The sequence below is a fragment of the Petaurus breviceps genome, unplaced genomic scaffold (genome assembly GCF_028583685.1).
Source record: "Petaurus breviceps papuanus isolate PSGF00001 unplaced genomic scaffold, PetGlider_PUasm1.0 90760, whole genome shotgun sequence".
Lineage (NCBI taxonomy): Eukaryota > Metazoa > Chordata > Mammalia > Diprotodontia > Petauridae > Petaurus > Petaurus breviceps.
This window is the reverse complement of record NW_027187338.1, coordinates 5694809-5712929: the sequence shown is the minus strand read 5'-3', so window position 1 is coordinate 5712929 and position 18121 is coordinate 5694809. Positions and strand designations below refer to the sequence as shown.

Here is an 18121-nt window from a genome sequence, read left to right as displayed (position 1 = left end):
CAAAATTAGGCAATTACACTAGGTCTCTAAGGTCCATTTAAATTCTAAATCAGGGCAAAACCTGAAGGCCTTGAGGCCACCTGTGGCCCTCTAGGTCCTCAAGAGTGGCCCTTTGCTTTGGATTCAGTCGAGGGCCACAGGTGGCCTCGAGGCCAGCAGGTTCTCTACCCCTATTCTACTGTCCTAAGACATACCTGTCCTTAAGACCCAAAGCTCCCTGGCTGCCTCTGTGAGCTGAAAATGATCTCAGACAGCTCCTAATTCTCTTGTTACATTGTTACCTCTCTTGTGCTCTTACCTTCTATTTTGTATTGTGGTTATTTGAGTACAGGTCTCATTTCCCTAGTACAGGGACCATTCTTTTTTTTTTTTTATCTCCGTGACTACCCCAGCACAGAGCACAGAACTTTTGGCATAATAGGCACATAATGTATAGTGTACTGCCTCGCCCGGTGCAGCGGAATGAGACTTGTTTTCGGAATCACCACTGTTATTACCTATGTGCCCTTAGGCAGGTCACCTGGCCTCATTTTCCCCATCTGTTAGGCAGTTAAATGAGATGGCCTCTAAAGTCCCATACAGCATGAAATCTATGATGGTAAGTCAGAAGACCTGGGTTCTAGTGCTGCTTCTGCCTCTTGTTCCAAACAAGGTCTCAGTTTCCCTGCCTATAAAACGAATGATGGTACTACATGGTCTTTAAGCTGCCTTCCCAGTTCTGACCTACGTTTTAAGGTTCCTTACCACTCTAACATTCTGTGGCATGTGATGTAAGGTTCCTTCCAGATCTGATGTTCTCTGAATCTCTTCCATTCTTTCCTTCATTCCATTCCCTAGGCTCCTAGCCCTGAAACAACTGAACCCCTTAACAAGGGATGGAGGAAGACAAAGATCTCAACCTCCTTCATTCAGCCATGATCTCTTCTTTAGTTCCTTCTTCCTTACCTTCTTCCCTAAAAGGATCGAGATCCTAGAATCCATTTCAGTCTTCAGTACTCCGTTTCTGCCCAGGGTTCCCTCCCCTCCCCAGAGCATAATCCCTTCCCTCTAACTGGTCAGGCTCTCCTCATTAGACCAGACCACAACACAGTGGCCAAAGGCTCAGACCTCCAGTATTCCAGTATTGATGCCTCTTCATGGATCATTCCAGTTGAAAGGAAACTTAGACCATCTAGGCCAACCCCTCATTTTACAGATGAGGAAATTGGGGCACAGACACTGGAAAGGATCTGCCCCACAACCACATGAAAAGACTCACAAACCAGTCTTTCCTTCACCACAGGGCTCAGAATAAATTTAGCACTGATCTGACTCCCTTGGGTCTAAAGAAGAAAAGAAGCAGAATTAGAGGCCAAGAGCCTCAGCATGGGAGGGAGGTGGAGAGGGGCTGGAGAGGCTCTCCTGGGATTTGAATTTCTGTTCTTAATTGTCCCTGGAGCCAGTTTATCTGGGAGGTTATTTCCAGGATCAGTTTGTTGTCTCTATTTTGCAAACAGCCCCAGCAGTGCCTCCTACTCCCCCCACTTTCCCTCCCCCAGTCACTCAGGGGCTATTTATTTCTGGTGACAAGCCCCATCGTCCCTTGGTGGGAGGTGTATCAAAGCACTGGAGGGGACAGGGTGTCACTGGCAGCAGGCAGGCAGTCACCCAGCCTCCTATGGCACAGGAGAAGGTTGGAGCAAAAAAAAGCTCCAACACCCCCGCCCCCAGCCACTGGCCTTTCTCTCTTGCTTCTCTAAAAGTCCTGGGAGATCAAGGGATCAAGGATCATCAGGCTCTCCCCAGGGCCTCAAAGGTCAAGGCTATTTCTGGACACTGGGGAAATAGAGGCAGTAGAGTTGGGATATTTTTGGTGTCAGAGCTGGGGCCTGAGGGTAGGTTGGAGAAAGAAGGCATCTCCCTCCCTTCTACTACCCCCCTCCCCCTCCCCACTCACACACATGCACTCCAGCATTCAGAACTTGTAAATAAAGAACTCTGGAAGGTCACAGATCCATCTGCAGGAATCCTCCTTCCTGCTGTCACCACTATGAGTTAAGTAGCAGGAGTATGTCCCCCACCTCCCAAGTCACCTAGGGAGAATCATATATTACCCATGTAACTTTGGGGGAGTTCATTTGTTCTCTCAACCTGGATTTTTTTTTTCCTTCTGTAAAATAGGAAAGCCATGAGGTACCCTGGTACAGTGGAAAGACCACTTACTGTAGTCAGAGGCCTGGGTTCAAATACTCCCAAAGATGACCTTAGACAAGTCTCCAGGCCTCAGGTTCCCCACATGTACAATGAGGACATTACAACAGATGGCCTCAGAGGTCCCTTCCTATTCCAGGTCTATGATGCTATGACTAGCTGTTCTCTAAATACCCTTCCAGTCTTAAATCTAACAGCCCTAGGAGCTGAGATACCAACATGCCCCCACCTTTGCCTTGGCTACAACTAAGCTAACCCAAACTGAGCCCTGCCCCTCTCCCCCCAGCTGTGCGATCCAATTTGTGCTCAGTAGTCATACTGGGCTAGGGAACTAGGAAAAAAAGACACTTTCACCCCACCTATAGGTAACAATTCCTTGAGGCGATACTCAGACTCTTGGAGTAGGGGCTAGAAAGATTCCACCACATAAAAGGGGAGAGATCTGTAGTGAGGGAGTCAGAGGACTTGGTATATTGGGCAATGGGCAGGACTTGGAATCCTATCTCCTGGCTTCAAATCCTGGTTCTGCCACTTTTTGTCACTTGTGTGACCCTGGACAAACACCTCTGGGTCTGAGTTTCTTCATTTGTAAAATGAATGAAGGGTTTGGACTAGATGCCCCCTAAAAGTCCCTACCGGCTCTAAATCCCTAAGCCCATGGTTCAAATCCTAGCCCTGCTATTTACCACCAATGTGATTTAGGCAAGTCGCTTACACCCTCTGGGCCTCAGTTTCTCAAGATGCAAAATGAAGGTATTGGGCTAGATTAACAAAACTCTATGCTTAGTCTGAAGTCTCAGACCCCAACTGGTAATATCTCTTAACCCTTAGCTAGAGGGGCCAGAACAAGGCTCTCGGAAGAGCCCCAGAAAGCTTTTGATTCAAAATGCCTACTATGTGCAAGGCCCTGTCCAGAGAAGGACCAGCACAGATAGGACTTGGGGAAGGGGACTCGGGGAGGGGCTCTGGTCGAGGGGGCGGGGTCCCAGGTTGTGGCGGGGGGGAGCAACGGGGGGGGGGGGGGGGGCGAGAGGGACTGGGGGGGGGGGGGGGGGAGGGGGGCGGGGGGCGGGGTCCGGGCTGGGCTGGGCGGGCTCCCGCCCTCACTTCCTCCGGGAGGGGTTAGGGACGTTGTGCTCAGAGTCGCCCACACAGTCTCTGGACAGGAGTCGCCTGAGCAGCGCGTCCGGCTCCGGCCCCCCAGGTAAGAGCCACCGCCCAGCGCACGGCGGCTGGCAGAAAGACTCAGCCAACCGGGACCCTGCCCCAGCACTCCACACTCCTCCCTCGGCCCCCGCTGCGGCTGCGCCCCTTCCTCCACCCCATCAAGCCTTCTGGCTAGATTCTATCCTTCAATTTGCCCCCAGACCCACGTCCCAGGTCACTCAGTTCCCTCCTGCTGGGGCCGTGCTCTCCTACTGGGACAGGAAGGTGTGGCGGGAGTGGGGGGCGCGGGGAGCGGAGAAGAGTTCCCCCACTGGCACACAAAGGGTTAACGGCAGCTGTTTCTCCGCCTGTCCCCGGCTTGCTTGCCTGCCTGCCTGCTTGTTCAGGGTCCCAGCTTCCGAGCGCCCCCAGAGCCCGGGAGACCATGGTGAGCTGAGCTGCATAGTTGAGGCCGGGGATGGGAGTGAGCTTCCCGCTGCCGAAACCCCACTGACATCTCTGCCCTCACCGCCCTTCCCCAACTGCCGCTGTCTGTGCTCTCCCGCTGGGAACCGGCCGGCTAGTTTCTGATCCCTGCCCAGGCTCTCCCTTGGGGGACGAGGGAAGGAGGCCGGGGGGAGGCTCCCGCTGTCCCACTGGGTGTGGGACTGTTGTGGGGAGCCAAGTTGGAGAAGGAAAAGACAGAAATTCGGAGACACCCAGAGACTGAGACACAACAATTGAGAGACAAAGATGGAGGAGGCATCAGGGAAAGAGAAAGACACACAGAGACTCAGAGTGAGACAGACATACCTGGCTAGCCACAAACTTTTATCTTCCAATTCAAATCTGTCCCAGTGCCTCAGCCCCAGGGGAGAAAGACTGAATGAACTGGCTGTCCCTGGGCCCATGGGAGCTTCACCCCATCCATCCCTTTACCCAAGCGTTTTCCTTTCCCAAGCATCTTTGTCCTTCCAGGCCCCCATGGGGGGGGGGGGGGGGGAAGGAAAGAGGAGAATTTAGGTTTGGTGCCAGGCAGCTGGTGGTGGTAGGGGAGGGAGGGAGAGGGAGAGGAAGGGAGGGGGAGGCAGAGAGAGTGAGAGAGAGAAGAGAAAAAGTGTGAGTGTTAAATTTCTCCCCTTGAGTATTCTGTCAACAAACCCACCATCTCCTGGAATCTGGGGAAGGGGAGGAAAGGGGGAGGGGGTCAGAGAGAGAAGGTTGTAGTCTTAGTCACAGCTGGGAGGTGGGGGGCAGGGCAGGTTCTCTGCTAGCCCGTGGGGAAATAAATGTCCTCACATGTGTATGCCCTTCCAAACAGTGGAGTAGTTAGTGGGCATAATGGGAAACCTTATTTGCATGAACATTTAGGGAACTGGGCGTGTCTGACCCTCCATGTCTGTTGAAGCAAAGGGAACCTAGACCCTAACCCTGTAAATGTTCTCTGCCTTCTGGCCAGCTTGGCTGAAACATTACCAAATCTCTCCTCTCCCCTGAGAATTCAGAATTGGCAGCCAACAGTTCCTGTAGGGTTCAGAGGCAATCTACCAGGTGTGTCAGAAAGGAGAGGAGAGAGATGGCTGGGTAACCCTGGAGTCCAGGGTTCTATAGTATTTTTTCTACTGGAGCTAAGCAGGCTAGACCTGAGGGAATACCTGGGCTTCCTCTTAATTCCCATGCTGGACAGACTGGTCAGGGAGCCCATTCCACATTTTTGCCCCTCCAGAAGGACTCCATTCTTGACTGTCAAATACAATTCAGTTCAGTTCAATTCACCAAATATTTATTACCAAATGACTACTATGTGCAAGGCACTATGCTGTATTCTAAGAACACAAGGATGACAATTACTACAGCCACTACCTCTACCTGGCTGAAACTTACAATCTACTATGGGGAACAAAACTAAGCCTCCTAGTAGAGAGAATGTGATAGAAGCAAAGTACGGTCAGACCAAGTACTACAAAAAATTTAAGCAGGGAGAACACACAGAAGGCACTCTCTCTTAGGGGGGAAGAGCCCCGGGCTTGAACTAAAACCTAGGAGAGGATGGAGATACTCTAATCGTTGCCGGTGAAGGCCACCACTACCACTGCACTGGGGAAATTCAAAGCCCGGCCACTTCTGGGCATAGCAAATCACCTATTTTAGGATCCTGCCCCTGGCCAATTCAGACGGGGTTCTGGGAGTTAAGGGATTAAATGACTCAGTGTAGATCTCATCGTGGTGAGATTCTCCTTTTGATTGTAGCCCTGGTGCCCTGGGGAAAGAGGGAATCAAGTACACAGGAACTCTGCTTTCTGGCGACTTATTTGCCCTCACCCTCCACCCCATTCTGGCCAGCACCTAAGTCTGAGGAGCAGAAAGATGCCTGGAAAGGAAATGGAGGGTATAAAATGGGGCAGGGAAGGGGGCATTGAAGAGAGAAGAGAGTGACCTGGAGGGCCTCTAAATCCCCTCTACAAGGCTTAGCTACTCTAGCTTCACCAGGAAGACCAGATGGGCTTTGTAATATGTGGTATATGGAATGCTGGTCCAGAAGGCGGGTAGACCTGGATTCAAGTTCTGTCTTTGGCAGCTAAGGATAATGTCTGTTGTTGCTGCCTCAAAAGGATAGTGAGGATTTAATAAGATACTCTATGGTAAGTGTTTTACGAATGCTAGCTAGTCTTATTATTCTCTGATTTCCCCCTCCCCCTAACCCAGGAGGGGAAACCCCTTGTCTCAGGAGCTGGAGGCCAGGCCAGGGAGGAAGGAAAGGTCCTGAACACTCCCAGACGGATGTCCTGCCACACTCCCCACCTGCACTGACCATTCTCACGTGTAGTGTTGAATGGCCAAGCAGAGCCTCAGATGCTGGGCCAAAGGAAGCATAGGCTGGAAGGGGGGGGCAGTGAGGAATAGGGGGAATAGAGATGTCCAGGCCAGAGGGGAGGAACATTCTGGAGAACAGGAACTTATTTCCCCCAGAGCTCTCTCAATTTTGCATTATCCTTTTCCAGAAGGGTCTTCCTCTCTGTATAGAAGGGGAAGCTGAGTCACAAAGTAATAGTCCCTTGGGAACAACTTCAGGGATCTTAATAGAGTCTCATATTGCCTGATAGAATTGCTGATGGACATTTTAGTCAAATAAGCACTGATTTCCTATAGCAGAATTACATACACCCTATACCCTAGAGGAAAAGGAGCAGACAGCCTGTTTATGGGAGCTCCTCCTGAAACCACCATGACCCAAGGGACTCATCTGAACTCCTGAGTCCCAGGGAAGGAATGTCCCTGGAAAGAATCATTGTGGTCAGGGTAGTCTGACAGGGAATCCCTGTTCCCCAGGAATAACTGATCCCCAAAGGAACCTCAGCTCTTTCCCTGGTTTCTTTCCCCTAAATCCATAGGCCCTATCACTGTTTCAGGAAGGGGACTCTGAGGCCACTTAGTCCAACTCCCAAAGGCTTCTATGAGGTGGAGGGTAACCAGGTCAACCCAACAACCTGGACTGAGCTCAGCTCATCAGAGAGAGGTCTGTTGGAGAGGAAATCTCCACTGAGGGGAAGGGGAAGGAGCTCTTTTTTTCCTTAAAGTCGGAACAGAAGTATCTTGGGGGAGAGACAGTCTCCTGTCATGTCTGCAGCTACCTCTCCCTAGTTCTACCAATACAGCTTGGGCTCAAGTGTGGCAGGGGAGGATACTGGAGGGTTGATGTGGGGAGGAATGATGGCTAGCATTTAGGGAAGTGTGATGGTAAGGGGGGGTGGGGCAGGGAGCTGAAGGGGAAACTGAGGGGAGGAGTGAGGCCTAAATGAGTTACTAGATGTGTGTTGGGAAGTAGGGTAGATGAATGTAATGGGAGGCCTGAAGGGAACCTGAGGAGGGATGGGGAGAGGTGTGCAGGGCAGCTAGCTGGGGAGGCTCCTTTTCCCCTGTGGAATCGGATGCTTTGGTCTCTGTCCCTTTAACTTCCCCGGCTTTTCTCTGCCTCTGCTCCAGGGCCTTCCCATCTTCTCCTCCTACTTCCAGCCCCTTCCTGTCCCACTCTATTACCTTTCTCAGTCTCACCGCAGGCTGGGTTCCAGGTGCCCCAGGGAGACCAGACTTGAGGCTAGGGGCCAGGAGACTGGTGTCTACCTGGGGGACTTCTGTTTCTGAAACTTCTGAAAAGGGGGTTGTGGATGACCTGGGACCCCCTTTCCCCAACCCCCAATCTCATTGCCTCCAGCTCCTGCCTGCTGCAGAGGCAGCTGCGCTGATGACCTCACCCCACAAACACGCTTTGTTCCTGAGAAAATGGAAACTGTCTGAAGTTTGGGGGCCGGGTGTCTGCAGCAACAGCTCCTAGGGCTCCCCTCCTTCCGCCTCTCCTCCCTCCCCGCTAAGCCAAGCCAGGAGCCAAGGGGAAGTAAGATTTAGATGAAGGAAGATAAGATAATTGCAGCTCACGTTTTAGATGGATCTTTAATGTTCACAAAGGGCTTTTTTTTTTCCTTGACAACTACAAGGAAGGCAGAGCAGGTTATTATTACTGCCCCCATTTTACAGATGAGAAAACTGAGGTTGGAGAGATAGAATGATTTGTCCGAGGTCATATGACTTACCAAGATTGAGTGGCAGAATTGGAACTCAAACCCAAGTGTCCTGGGGCCAAGTTCAGTGCTTTTCCCACCGTAAAACACCATTTCTGCCTCCCTCACTCCAGATGCAAATTCTTCTTTATTTGTCCCTCTCAGAAAACCAAGATAAAGTGGAGAGAGGAACACCAGGCACCACAGAGGCAGGGGGAGGGAAAGAATGACCTTACAACCTCATAAGGAACAACTTAGCCAGTTGAATGAGATCAGGCATAGTAGCAGTACCGGGCAGTGACACATCAGAGATACTGTGCACTGCATGCCTTCTCTCTCTACCCATATCTTTTTTTCTCTTTCTTTCCATTTGCTATCGAATTTTGACATCTGGCCATCTGTGCACCCCACAGATGCTGCATATGTCTGACACCAAGACTGCCAGTTCATGCTGTGGGAAAACAAATGGACCGGAGTGGCTAAAGGCCTGAGGAGTAGAAGGGAAAGAGGCAGGCTGGGAGGAAGGGCTGGAAGCTCAGAGGCTTCTGGAAGCCTAACTGTTCCCCCTCAACTTTAGAGAGGCTTCCCACACTGAATTCTCACCCTTGGGATTCATTCTGCTTGCTGCTACCTCCTCCCGGTCTTCAGCCAGTCAGTCCACAAGCATTGTCTACCAAGTGCTAGACACTTTGCTAAGTTCTGGGGAGAAGAGAAAAATTAAATAACTCCTGCCTTCAGGGAGTTTACATTCCACCAGAACAGAGCTTCTTAACCCCTGTGGTCTATGAACTCATTCTTGATTTGAATTTCAATTTTAACATAATTGTCTTCCTTTGTATTTCTGTGTATTTAAAAATGTGATTCTGAGAAGGGGTCCGTGACCCAGAGGCTAAGAGCCCCTTCACTAGAGAGATGCAACATCTTCACAGATAAGTAAATACAAGATATATACAAAATAAATATACAGTAAACTGGTGGGGTTCTAATAGTGGGGCGGAGGTGAGGGAAAGCAGCTTGTGGCATCTCCTTTCTTTTTTCTTGGGCATGGACCATGAGGAGCTATTACATCTCCCTCATCACCTACCCCATAAGTACCCAGCTGCTAGTGTCCTCCCTCCAGAAATTCCTTTCCACTTACTTTGTATATTATTATTAGCAGGATTATATAAAGCCCACACTCACTTATAGGTCACCTCTCAGCCTGCTACCTGAGTTGTACTTTACCCCAAGCTCTAAAGTAACCTAAGAGTATATTTGTTTCCTCATTAATAACATTTGATATAGCTAGCAAGAAATTAAACTCATTAATTCTTCAAATATTATTTACTTAATAAACAATAGAAATCTTTTCTGAATCATAATTATCCATATCTTTATATATTTAGTTCCTTAATTTCATAAGATTAAATAAAAATATTTTAGATCACAGCCACTGTCAATTCCAACCATCACTGTAACTGCAGATTACTTCTCCTTACTTCTAGAAACACAGGTCCACCCTTCAATTCACTCAGGAACCCAAACAAAGTCTCTTCTCAGGAAATCTTATCATCCCCTTTGAAAAACAATGCCATCAAGAAAGAGGATCTCTCCATCCTCTTTCTGCTCTCCCAACACAGTTAAAACAGCAGTTTCCACAACAATCCATTTGGCTTGTAAAGCTCTGTTAACTATCACTTCTGTGGGGAAGGTTTTTGAAACAAATGTTGTTGTACTTAGGTGTGGACTTATCTTTATACCTGGAGTGTAAGCGCCTGGAGGGCAGGGACTGTTTCATATTTGTCTTTGGATCCTCAGCACCTAGCATGGTCCCTAGCACGGTCCCTAGCACATAGTAGATACTTAATAAATTGATGATAGCTTTAGAACTAGAAAGAACTTACAGACTATTAATCAAACCCTCCAACTTCCCCCTTTGCAAACTTTAAAGCACGATATAATAATAGCTAGCTCTTATTTCACTGAGGAGAAAATGGAGGGCTGGAATATAAAAGAGAAGTGAATTAACAGGGGCAGCTAGGTGGCGCCATAGTACACAGAGCATGGACCCTGGTGTCAGGGGGACCTTAGTTCAAATTCAGACTCAGACACTTGACCCTTACTAGCTGTATGACCCTGGTCAAGTCACTTAACCCTGATTGCCTTGAGGGGGAAAAAAAGGAGTGAATTAACTTATCCAAGGTCAAACAAGTAGTATTAGAGTTGGGATTTGAACCTCAATCCTCAGACTTCAAATCCAATACCCTTTATGATAATAAACCAACTGCTTCCCTTTCTCTTTTTCTCTGACCCCTGAACTGTGTTCTCTCTGACACCCACCCAGGCTTCTAGCCTCAGACTGAAGTCTCTACTTGGTCTGGGCACCAGAATCATAGTTTGCTCGAAACATAATGAAGTCTCCTTGGTGCTCTCCAAGGGCCTGGGAAACGGGGAGAATTTTGCATTAGATCTCTGAGAGGAGCTAAGCTGGGGCAGAGAGGAAACCTGACTTAGTGTCACTCTGCACCCTTGCCCATATCAGTCACCGGGGAAGGAAAGCTTGAGGGTGGGGGGAAGTAGGGAGGGGGATGGGTAGTGGAAGGAACTCCTCATAGCTAGGACAGGAAGTGAGTCATTGGTGGGGGAGGGGGGTTCATCCCTCCATCAAGCTCTTCTAGGACCCAAATTAGGAAGCAGTCTCTTCTTCCTGTCCCTGACCTGATCCCTCTCCCCTGGAGACTCAGAGGGTAAGGTATCAATCCAGGGAGCCCTCCACACACCAGCTATGTAGTTCTGTACCCCCCAGGACCTCTCTGTAGCCTTAAGGCCCCTTATCCCTCCTTTCTCAGGACCAGAGTTGAAGTGGAATGTTGCCTTAAGATTCCAAAGGCAATTTCCCCCATCCTTTCCTTGACACAATTCAGTCAATTCTGGCTTCTCCCTTCTAGGGCTACCTCTGACTTCTGGTTCCCCTACTTGGGATGGACTGCATTCCCCCACTTAGCCCCAGAGCTGAGAAAAAGATAGGCAAATTTAGAAAATTGGGGCACTTAGGATGTGACCTAGCACACAATAAATACCTTCAGGTCAAAAAGAGTGAGATGTTCTGCCATTAACAATCTGTGTCTAAGACAGATTACCTAAAAACCGGTGCCTCTTGTTATACCATCCTGAATGTTGTACCTGTGATGACTATCTACCTTGCCTAGTCTGGGCCATTCCAGTCCAGCTGGACGCCGACCTTTCTTATTTCACAGAGTAGTTCTGAGGCATTTAAACTCTTCCTTTTGACCATTTCTCTGTTCCCATTGCACCTAGGTGACCCATTAGGCCCTAACCCCTGACTCTTTTGTGATCTCTCCCTTCAGGGCCCTTGACAGCACCATGAGTGAGGCCTTCGACTGTGCCAAGTGTGGGGAGTCCCTATATGGCCGGAAATACATCCAGGCAGAGGGTGGCCCCCACTGCGTTCCCTGCTATGATGGTACCTTCGCCAACACATGCGCTGAGTGCAAAGAGCTTATTGGGCATGACTCTCGGGTGAGGATGGGCACTAGCTGCTGGTCTGGCTTTGGTTTCTAGACACTTAGGTTCACCTTAGATCTGTTCTGACCTTCAGTTTCCTTATCTGAGAAATGGGAAAAGGGCTTTAAGCCTCAGAGGAGGGCAGTGAAGAAGGATGTGTCCAGTAGAATGTCCAGAGGGCATGTGGCCTTGGACTTGGTGGGGAGTTTGGGTTGACCCTAAGCCCAAGTGTGATCTTCGTCTTCAACTCTGTCCCAACACAGGAGCTGTTCTATGAAGATCGCCACTACCATGAAGGCTGCTTCCGCTGCTGCCGCTGCGAGAAGTCCCTGGCAGACGAGCCTTTTACTTGCCAGGACAATGAGCTTTTATGCAATGAGTGTTACTGCAGTGCCTTCTCTTCCCAGTGCTCAGCCTGTGGGGAGACCGTCATGCCCGGTATGGGCACGGGGATGAAGAGGTCCTTGGGTGGGGAGGATGGGCAAGGTGTGGCTGGGTTGGGCTGTGCTTTTCTGTCCTTTGACCCCTTCTCCCTCCAACCAGGGTCTCGGAAGCTTGAGTATGGGGGTCAGACCTGGCATGAACACTGCTTCCTCTGCAGTGGTTGTGAGCAGCCCCTAGGCTCCCGTTCCTTTGTGCCTGACAAGGGTGCTCACTACTGCGTGCCCTGCTACGAAAGCAAGTTTGCCCCTCGATGTGCCCGCTGCAACAAGGTAAACTCAGGGAGGGATTTGGGGAAGACCAGGGTCAGGGCCCTGGACCCAGGGGTTGGTGTCTCTGAAATGTCCAGCTCCTTCTCACATCAGCTTCCCAAGGCTTTGTTCTGTCTTCCAAGAGGAGCTAGAGAATGAAGCAGGGTCGCTCCCCCCTACTCTAGACCAACATCCTAAATCCAGTCCTGTTCTCCCTGACCCTGGCCCCCTAATTCAATATACTGTGTGTTCCCAAAGTGATATCTCCTGTACCTCTCTGCCCTTAGTGTCATGCCCTCTGACTGTGTCCCTGTCCCACCAGACACTGACACAAGGTGGAGTGACTTATCGTGACCAGCCCTGGCACAGAGAGTGCCTGGTCTGCACTGGGTGCCAAACCCCCCTGGCTGGCCAACAGTTCACATCCCGAGACGATGACCCGTATTGTGTGAATTGCTTTGGGGAGCTCTATGCACCGAAATGTAGCAGCTGCAAGCGGCCCATCACAGGTGGGGATTGGTTCCTATTGGGGAGGGGGGGTTATTACAATAGGGGTTGGTTGGGGGAGCTTTCCTCCAGTAGATAATGGGGACCCATCACATTGTGGCTGGAGGAGTGGAGGGAGCCTTCTGGGAGTAGGAGGAGGGTACTGGGGGATCTGACCTCACCTTTTCCATTTCCCCTACCCCTAGCAGGACTTGGCGGGGGCAAGTATGTGTCATTTGAGGAGCGCCATTGGCACCACAGCTGCTTCTCCTGTGCCCGCTGCTCAACCTCCCTTGTGGGCCAGGGATTCATACCTGATGGAGATCAAGTTCTCTGCCAAGGATGTAGCCAAGCTGATCTCTGAGGGAGCCTCCCCGGCTGGGGACCTCCCAGGATACTCCCACCTCAAAATTGGGGTCTTCTATAAACCCAAATGTTCCCTTGGTTTTCCCATCCCAAACTCAGGATGCCCCCCCATTCCCACAGCTCCCCCATCCCAGCTCAGAAGGTAGTGAGCTCTCTGTGGCTGGAAGTCGTCAAGCAGAGGCTGGATGATCATTTGTTCAGGATGTGCTCAGGTAGGGGTTGGACTCAATGACCTCCGAGGTTCCTCCTAACTCTAGGAGTCAGTGGAACCAGAGACACTCACCAAGAGCCTGCTGCTCTGCCTAAAATCCTAACCCCCCAAGTTTCTAAACAGAATAGCAAACCCCAGGACTGAGGGCCTCAAAACCCTCTTCATCCTCCCAAAGGGCCTTAAACCCAGACCCATATCAGCAGAGAACGGATACAATCCTTCCCTGTCCTCATGTGTCTGAGGCTGCCTTGGCTCTGAGGACTAAACTGGGCTGGGGGTGATGAGGAGGTGAGGAGGAGAAAAGGCCACAGAGGCCTTAATTGGGGTTGGGGGAGTAAAGGGCAAGGGGGACTGTTCATCCTCCCTCTCCTTTCTTGCTTCTGCAATAAAAGTGTGATGAAACTAGCAGTTACTTTTTGAGGGGGGAGATGGGGTTCCCATAACCCCAGATTCTTCTTTTTGTCTAAGAACCTTTTCTCTTCAGAGGTCACAATGTGGCAGAATCTCTAGGGAGTGGTGGCCATCCCCTTATCCCAGTACCTCGGTTGTGGAGTGGAGCCCAGTGAAATGGATCACAGTGTCTCTCCCTCCCTCCCCCACACACACCCCCAGTGGATCCCAGTGAAAGGGATCACACCATGTCCCAATACACATTGTCCCCCACTTTTCCCAAGGCCTATCTCCTGCTGCAGCTTAAAGGATAGCTTTAATCTTCTGTACTCTGTGGGGATGGTGAATGGTGGCAAAAATAAAAACCACGCTTCCTAGAGTGTTTAAAATTTACAGAGCCCTTCTCTTATATCAGCTCTGTGGAAGCATCATTTTCACCATTTTACTGATGAGGAAACAAGCCCATGGGCACAAAGTGACCTCCCAGAGGTCACACATCAAGCCTCCATGAGAAGATCCTGACTAACCCCACCCCCGTTTCCCAATTTCAGTGGCTCATATCTCTCTATTCCATGGGTCTAGTAGGGGAGTGGAGAACTTGCAACCTGGAGGCTACAGATTCTTGTTCTGTGGAATCTGGATTCAGTATAAGGGCCACACATAGGCCTAGGCTGCAGGTTCCCCATCCCTGGGTGCCTGGCACATAGCTGGTGCTCAATAAATGCCTGTTGCTTTATTGGTTTCTGTAGCTCTTCACAGAGGCAGACAGGCAGGCACGTAGTACAGTGCATAGAGCCTGGGACTGGGCATCAGGAAGACTGAGCTGTCATCTAGCTGGAGCCACCCCCAGGGCAAGTCTCAAGTTCTCCTGCAGTCTTCTCTGTAAAATGAGTATAAACAATCCTGAGGATTGGGTGAGAAAATATTTGTGAAGTTCTTTTCCAGCCTTAAAGGGCTATCTAAATTATAATCATCTTATCCTCACTACAATGTTGTGAAGTAGATAATGGACGTATAATTACTCCCATTTTAGAGATGAGGAAACTGATCCTATCCAACGAGTTCTCTTCACTGCAGTTGAACTGGCTCCTCGTGGTCCTCTAGAAACACCTCCTTGCAACCCTCATCTCGCCTTTCCCCTCATCCTCCGCCCTTACAAAGCCCCCCAAAAAGGACGAGCTGGCGAGAAGAGAGGCTCCTTCCTTTTCATTGCCACAGTCAGCCTTCAGCCCCACCATAGCTCCCTGCCCCCCAACACTTTCCCGAGACGGGTAGAAGTGGGGGAGAGGGGGACGGTCAGGCACCCCCTTCCTCCCCCCCGAGGATTCGCTCTCGGCTGCACGTTTTTAGCCAAAAAAGGCAAAGGAGCAGCTGCATGAGGCAGGAACATCTGGATCCGATTCCCGGCATGAATGGGTCACGGCCCCGCCTTCCCCTCCCGCTCCCAACGCTAGTGATTCATGGATCGGTTTGGGAGAGAAAAGGGGGATGCCCCCAAAAATAGGAGGAGGGGGACTGAGGGAGGTCGGCGTCTGAATGACTACACGTCCCCTCCCTCTAGGGACGTAGGGAGGCAGGAGGGGTCTGCACTCCGGTTTGCCTCCGCACCCCACCTCTTCCCATTCCCTCTTTCTCGCTTGCCAGCCAGCCCTTCTACCCCCCCCCCTCCTCCCCACCCCCCCACCTCCCCGGCCCTCGGTAATTTGACTGCAGTCAGACCGCAGAAACTTTCTAGCTCCTTGGCCCGATCTGTCTGCCTTACTTCTCTCTCTCATTTTCTTTCTCCTCCCTATGTGTCTCAGACAGACAAACACAGAGACACACACGCCTAAGGTTAGTCAAGCCTAGAAGCTAAGGGTGTCTCCCTTCCCCACACCCACTTCAGGGAGCAAAGGGGGAGCAGAAATATTCCAGTAGCCTCCTAACCAGTCCTCCGCCTCCACTGCCTCCACCCTCTAATTCAGCCTTCAGCCACTGCCAGATTAATCTTCTTTATGCATACATGAATCACGTCACTTGCTGAGATAATGCTGGAGGGCAGAGACATTGGCGCTGGACAAGACCATAGAGGTCATTTGGCACATCCCTGCTGCCAGGAAAGGGGAAGCGATTTGTATATGGTCTCCCTCCAAATAGGTGGGAGAAGGAAGATTCCAACACCTACTAGCTCCTGACTCCTAGTTGCCTCTCCACTGACGACAGTCAGTATAAATTCCATTTAAGGCCCTCTACAATCTAATTCTAATTGAATGGTCCAGCTTTATCTCATAGCATTCCCTTGCCTGTACCCTGAAACAACAGTCCCTCTCTGTCATCTTGTCCTAGAAATCCCTGGAATGGACTCCCTCTCTACCCCACCCCCCTCTACCCAATCCCTATCAGTTCCAATCTCTCTCTTTAAGACCTGACTCTAGCACCCCCTACTCCCTGGCACAAAGCCTTCCCAGACTCCCCAGGTGAAAGGGATCTCTTCCCTGCTCACATTTTCCATAGCACTTCGCAGGACTCTTCTTGGCTCTTAGCTCACTCTCCCGTCAGTTATTTGTGTACAAACCCTTCCCTGATTTAGAGAGGCATTACCCATGGAGTGAAGAGAAACTGAATTTGGAATTGGCATCTGGAATCTGCTATTTATCTGTGGAACTGTGGGCAAAACCTTTCCCTTTTCTGGGTCTCAGTTTCCTCATTCCTGCTCTAAATATGACAATAGGGCAATATGTGGAATCTATCTTTGTAATCCCAGCACAGGGGCACTTATGTTGTGGGGGGTGGGGTAAAAGTTGACCTTTTTTTTGCATTTAATTTTATTTTTTTCTCATTACATATAAACAAAAGCTTTTTACATTCTTTTTTTTTTTAAGTTCCATATTTTCTCCCTCTTTACCACCCCTCCCCATGTAGAAGCAGCTAGGTGGCACAGTTGCTAGAGAATTGGACCTGGAATTGGGTAGATCCGGGTTCAAATATGACCTCTTATACAAACTAACAGTATGACTTTGGACAAGTCACTTAACTTCTGTTTGCCTCAGTTTCTGAATCTGTAAAGTGAGCCAGAGAAGGATCTTTATAAAGTCTTTGACCCAAACTGATGGAATTAGAGGGTAGCTTAGCCACTGGCTGGCCAAGAATGGATAACCCTTTTAAAAAGTAGGATATGCTTTCTAGGAATTGAACTGAGGATTGAATTGGGAAACAACTTTGAGCAGTATGACTGACCTCTGTGAGTCCAGAGAAAGCCAGCTTTGGATATTGAGAGTTGAGTTACAGAGAGAAAGAGGTTCAGCGAGCCCAGCTGAGCAAACTACCCAGTGGAGAGACTGCACCCAGAAAAAGTAATATGATGACACTATAAGGGAAAGGACCCTGGGGACCTGAAGATGACTGGCCTCAGTCCCATATATTCCCCAAGTCTCTTTCCACTAATGCTGTGTAGATTGTGATGTGTTGCTGGGTGGGAGAATGTACCCCAGGTTTATGAAGAGAATGTGTTGTTACTATTATTCCTACCATCTCAGAAAATACTTTTGTTTTAACTAAATGTGTCAACCTGCTGATTATTAGAGGTAAATGCTCTGGTGGGGGCTCATGAGCAATAGTTTTTAGGAGTGTAAAACACAGAGTACCTTTTTCTTGTTTTTGTTTTTGTTTTTGTTTTTGTTTTTTTCAAATTTATTTATTTTTAGTTTTCAACATTCACTCCCATAAGTTTTAAATTTTCTACCCCTTTCCTCCCTTCCCCCTCCCCAAGATGGCATATAATCTGATATAGGTTCCACACATACATTCCCATTAAACATACTTTCACAATAGTCATGTTGTATAGAAGAACCAGAATGAATAAGAGGAACCAGGACAGAGAAAACAAAACAAAATTAAAAAAAAAAAAAGGAAATCATCTCCTTCAGTCTGCATTCAGACTCTACAGTTCTTTCTCTGGATGTGGATAGCATTTTCATCACGAGTCCTTTGGAATTATTTTAGGTAAGGACTTTGCTGAGAAGGGCTAAGTCTATCAAAGTCAGTTATTGCACACTATGACTGTTACTGAAACACAGAGTACCTTAAACTTGTGGATAGTTGCCCTCCAGGGACCAACCAGAGTTAGAGCTGGAGGTACTTCATGAAGGGTATAGCACTTGACACTGAAATAATTAAACTAAACCACATTGCTTCCATTCTGTCTGCTGCCCAATCCCTAAACAACTGTTACAAGGTAGATGATTAATAGGTAGTTGGTTGTTGTCCTTAATGCCTGGAGAGGAACAAAATGACATCATCATGTAGGGATCAGTGTACAGTGGGTCCAACTGTGGCAACACAAGCCTAGAAGGCGCTATCACGAGTTGGGCACAAAGAAACCACATAATATTTGGAGTGGAGATGTCTCTAAATTTGCATGCCACCTTTCCTTTGAGCTACTGCAATTTTGTTTGGCTCATAGAACACAGCTCCTTCTTTGATGCTGGCACACCGTATTGGGTAGTTCTAGGCCAGTATCTCCTATGCCTCACAATCAGTTCCAAAGTTCTTCAAAAAGACCTTGAGAGTGTCCTTGTATAGCTTCTACTGACTTCTGTGTG

The 18121-nt window shown here is 49.4% G+C and overlaps 1 protein-coding gene across 2 annotated transcripts; it reads left to right on the top strand.

The window, feature by feature from the left end:
* The first annotated feature begins 3248 nt into the window (after window positions 1–3248).
* FHL3 (four and a half LIM domains 3) lies at window positions 3249–13553 on the top strand. Of its 2 annotated transcripts, none has more exons than XM_069067985.1 (6): window positions 3249–3394; window positions 11240–11411; window positions 11660–11834; window positions 11940–12109; window positions 12411–12597; window positions 12784–13553. In XM_069067985.1, the coding sequence occupies exons 2-6, from the start codon at window positions 11256–11258 to the stop codon at window positions 12936–12938; spliced, it is 843 nt and encodes a 280-aa protein (XP_068924086.1). In that variant the 5' UTR covers window positions 3249–3394; window positions 11240–11255; the 3' UTR covers window positions 12939–13553. The 2 variants fall into 2 exon arrangements, with proteins under 2 accessions (XP_068924086.1, XP_068924085.1); XM_069067984.1 differs by having other exon boundaries at window positions 12781–13553.
* Window positions 13554–18121: the final 4568 nt, after the last annotated feature.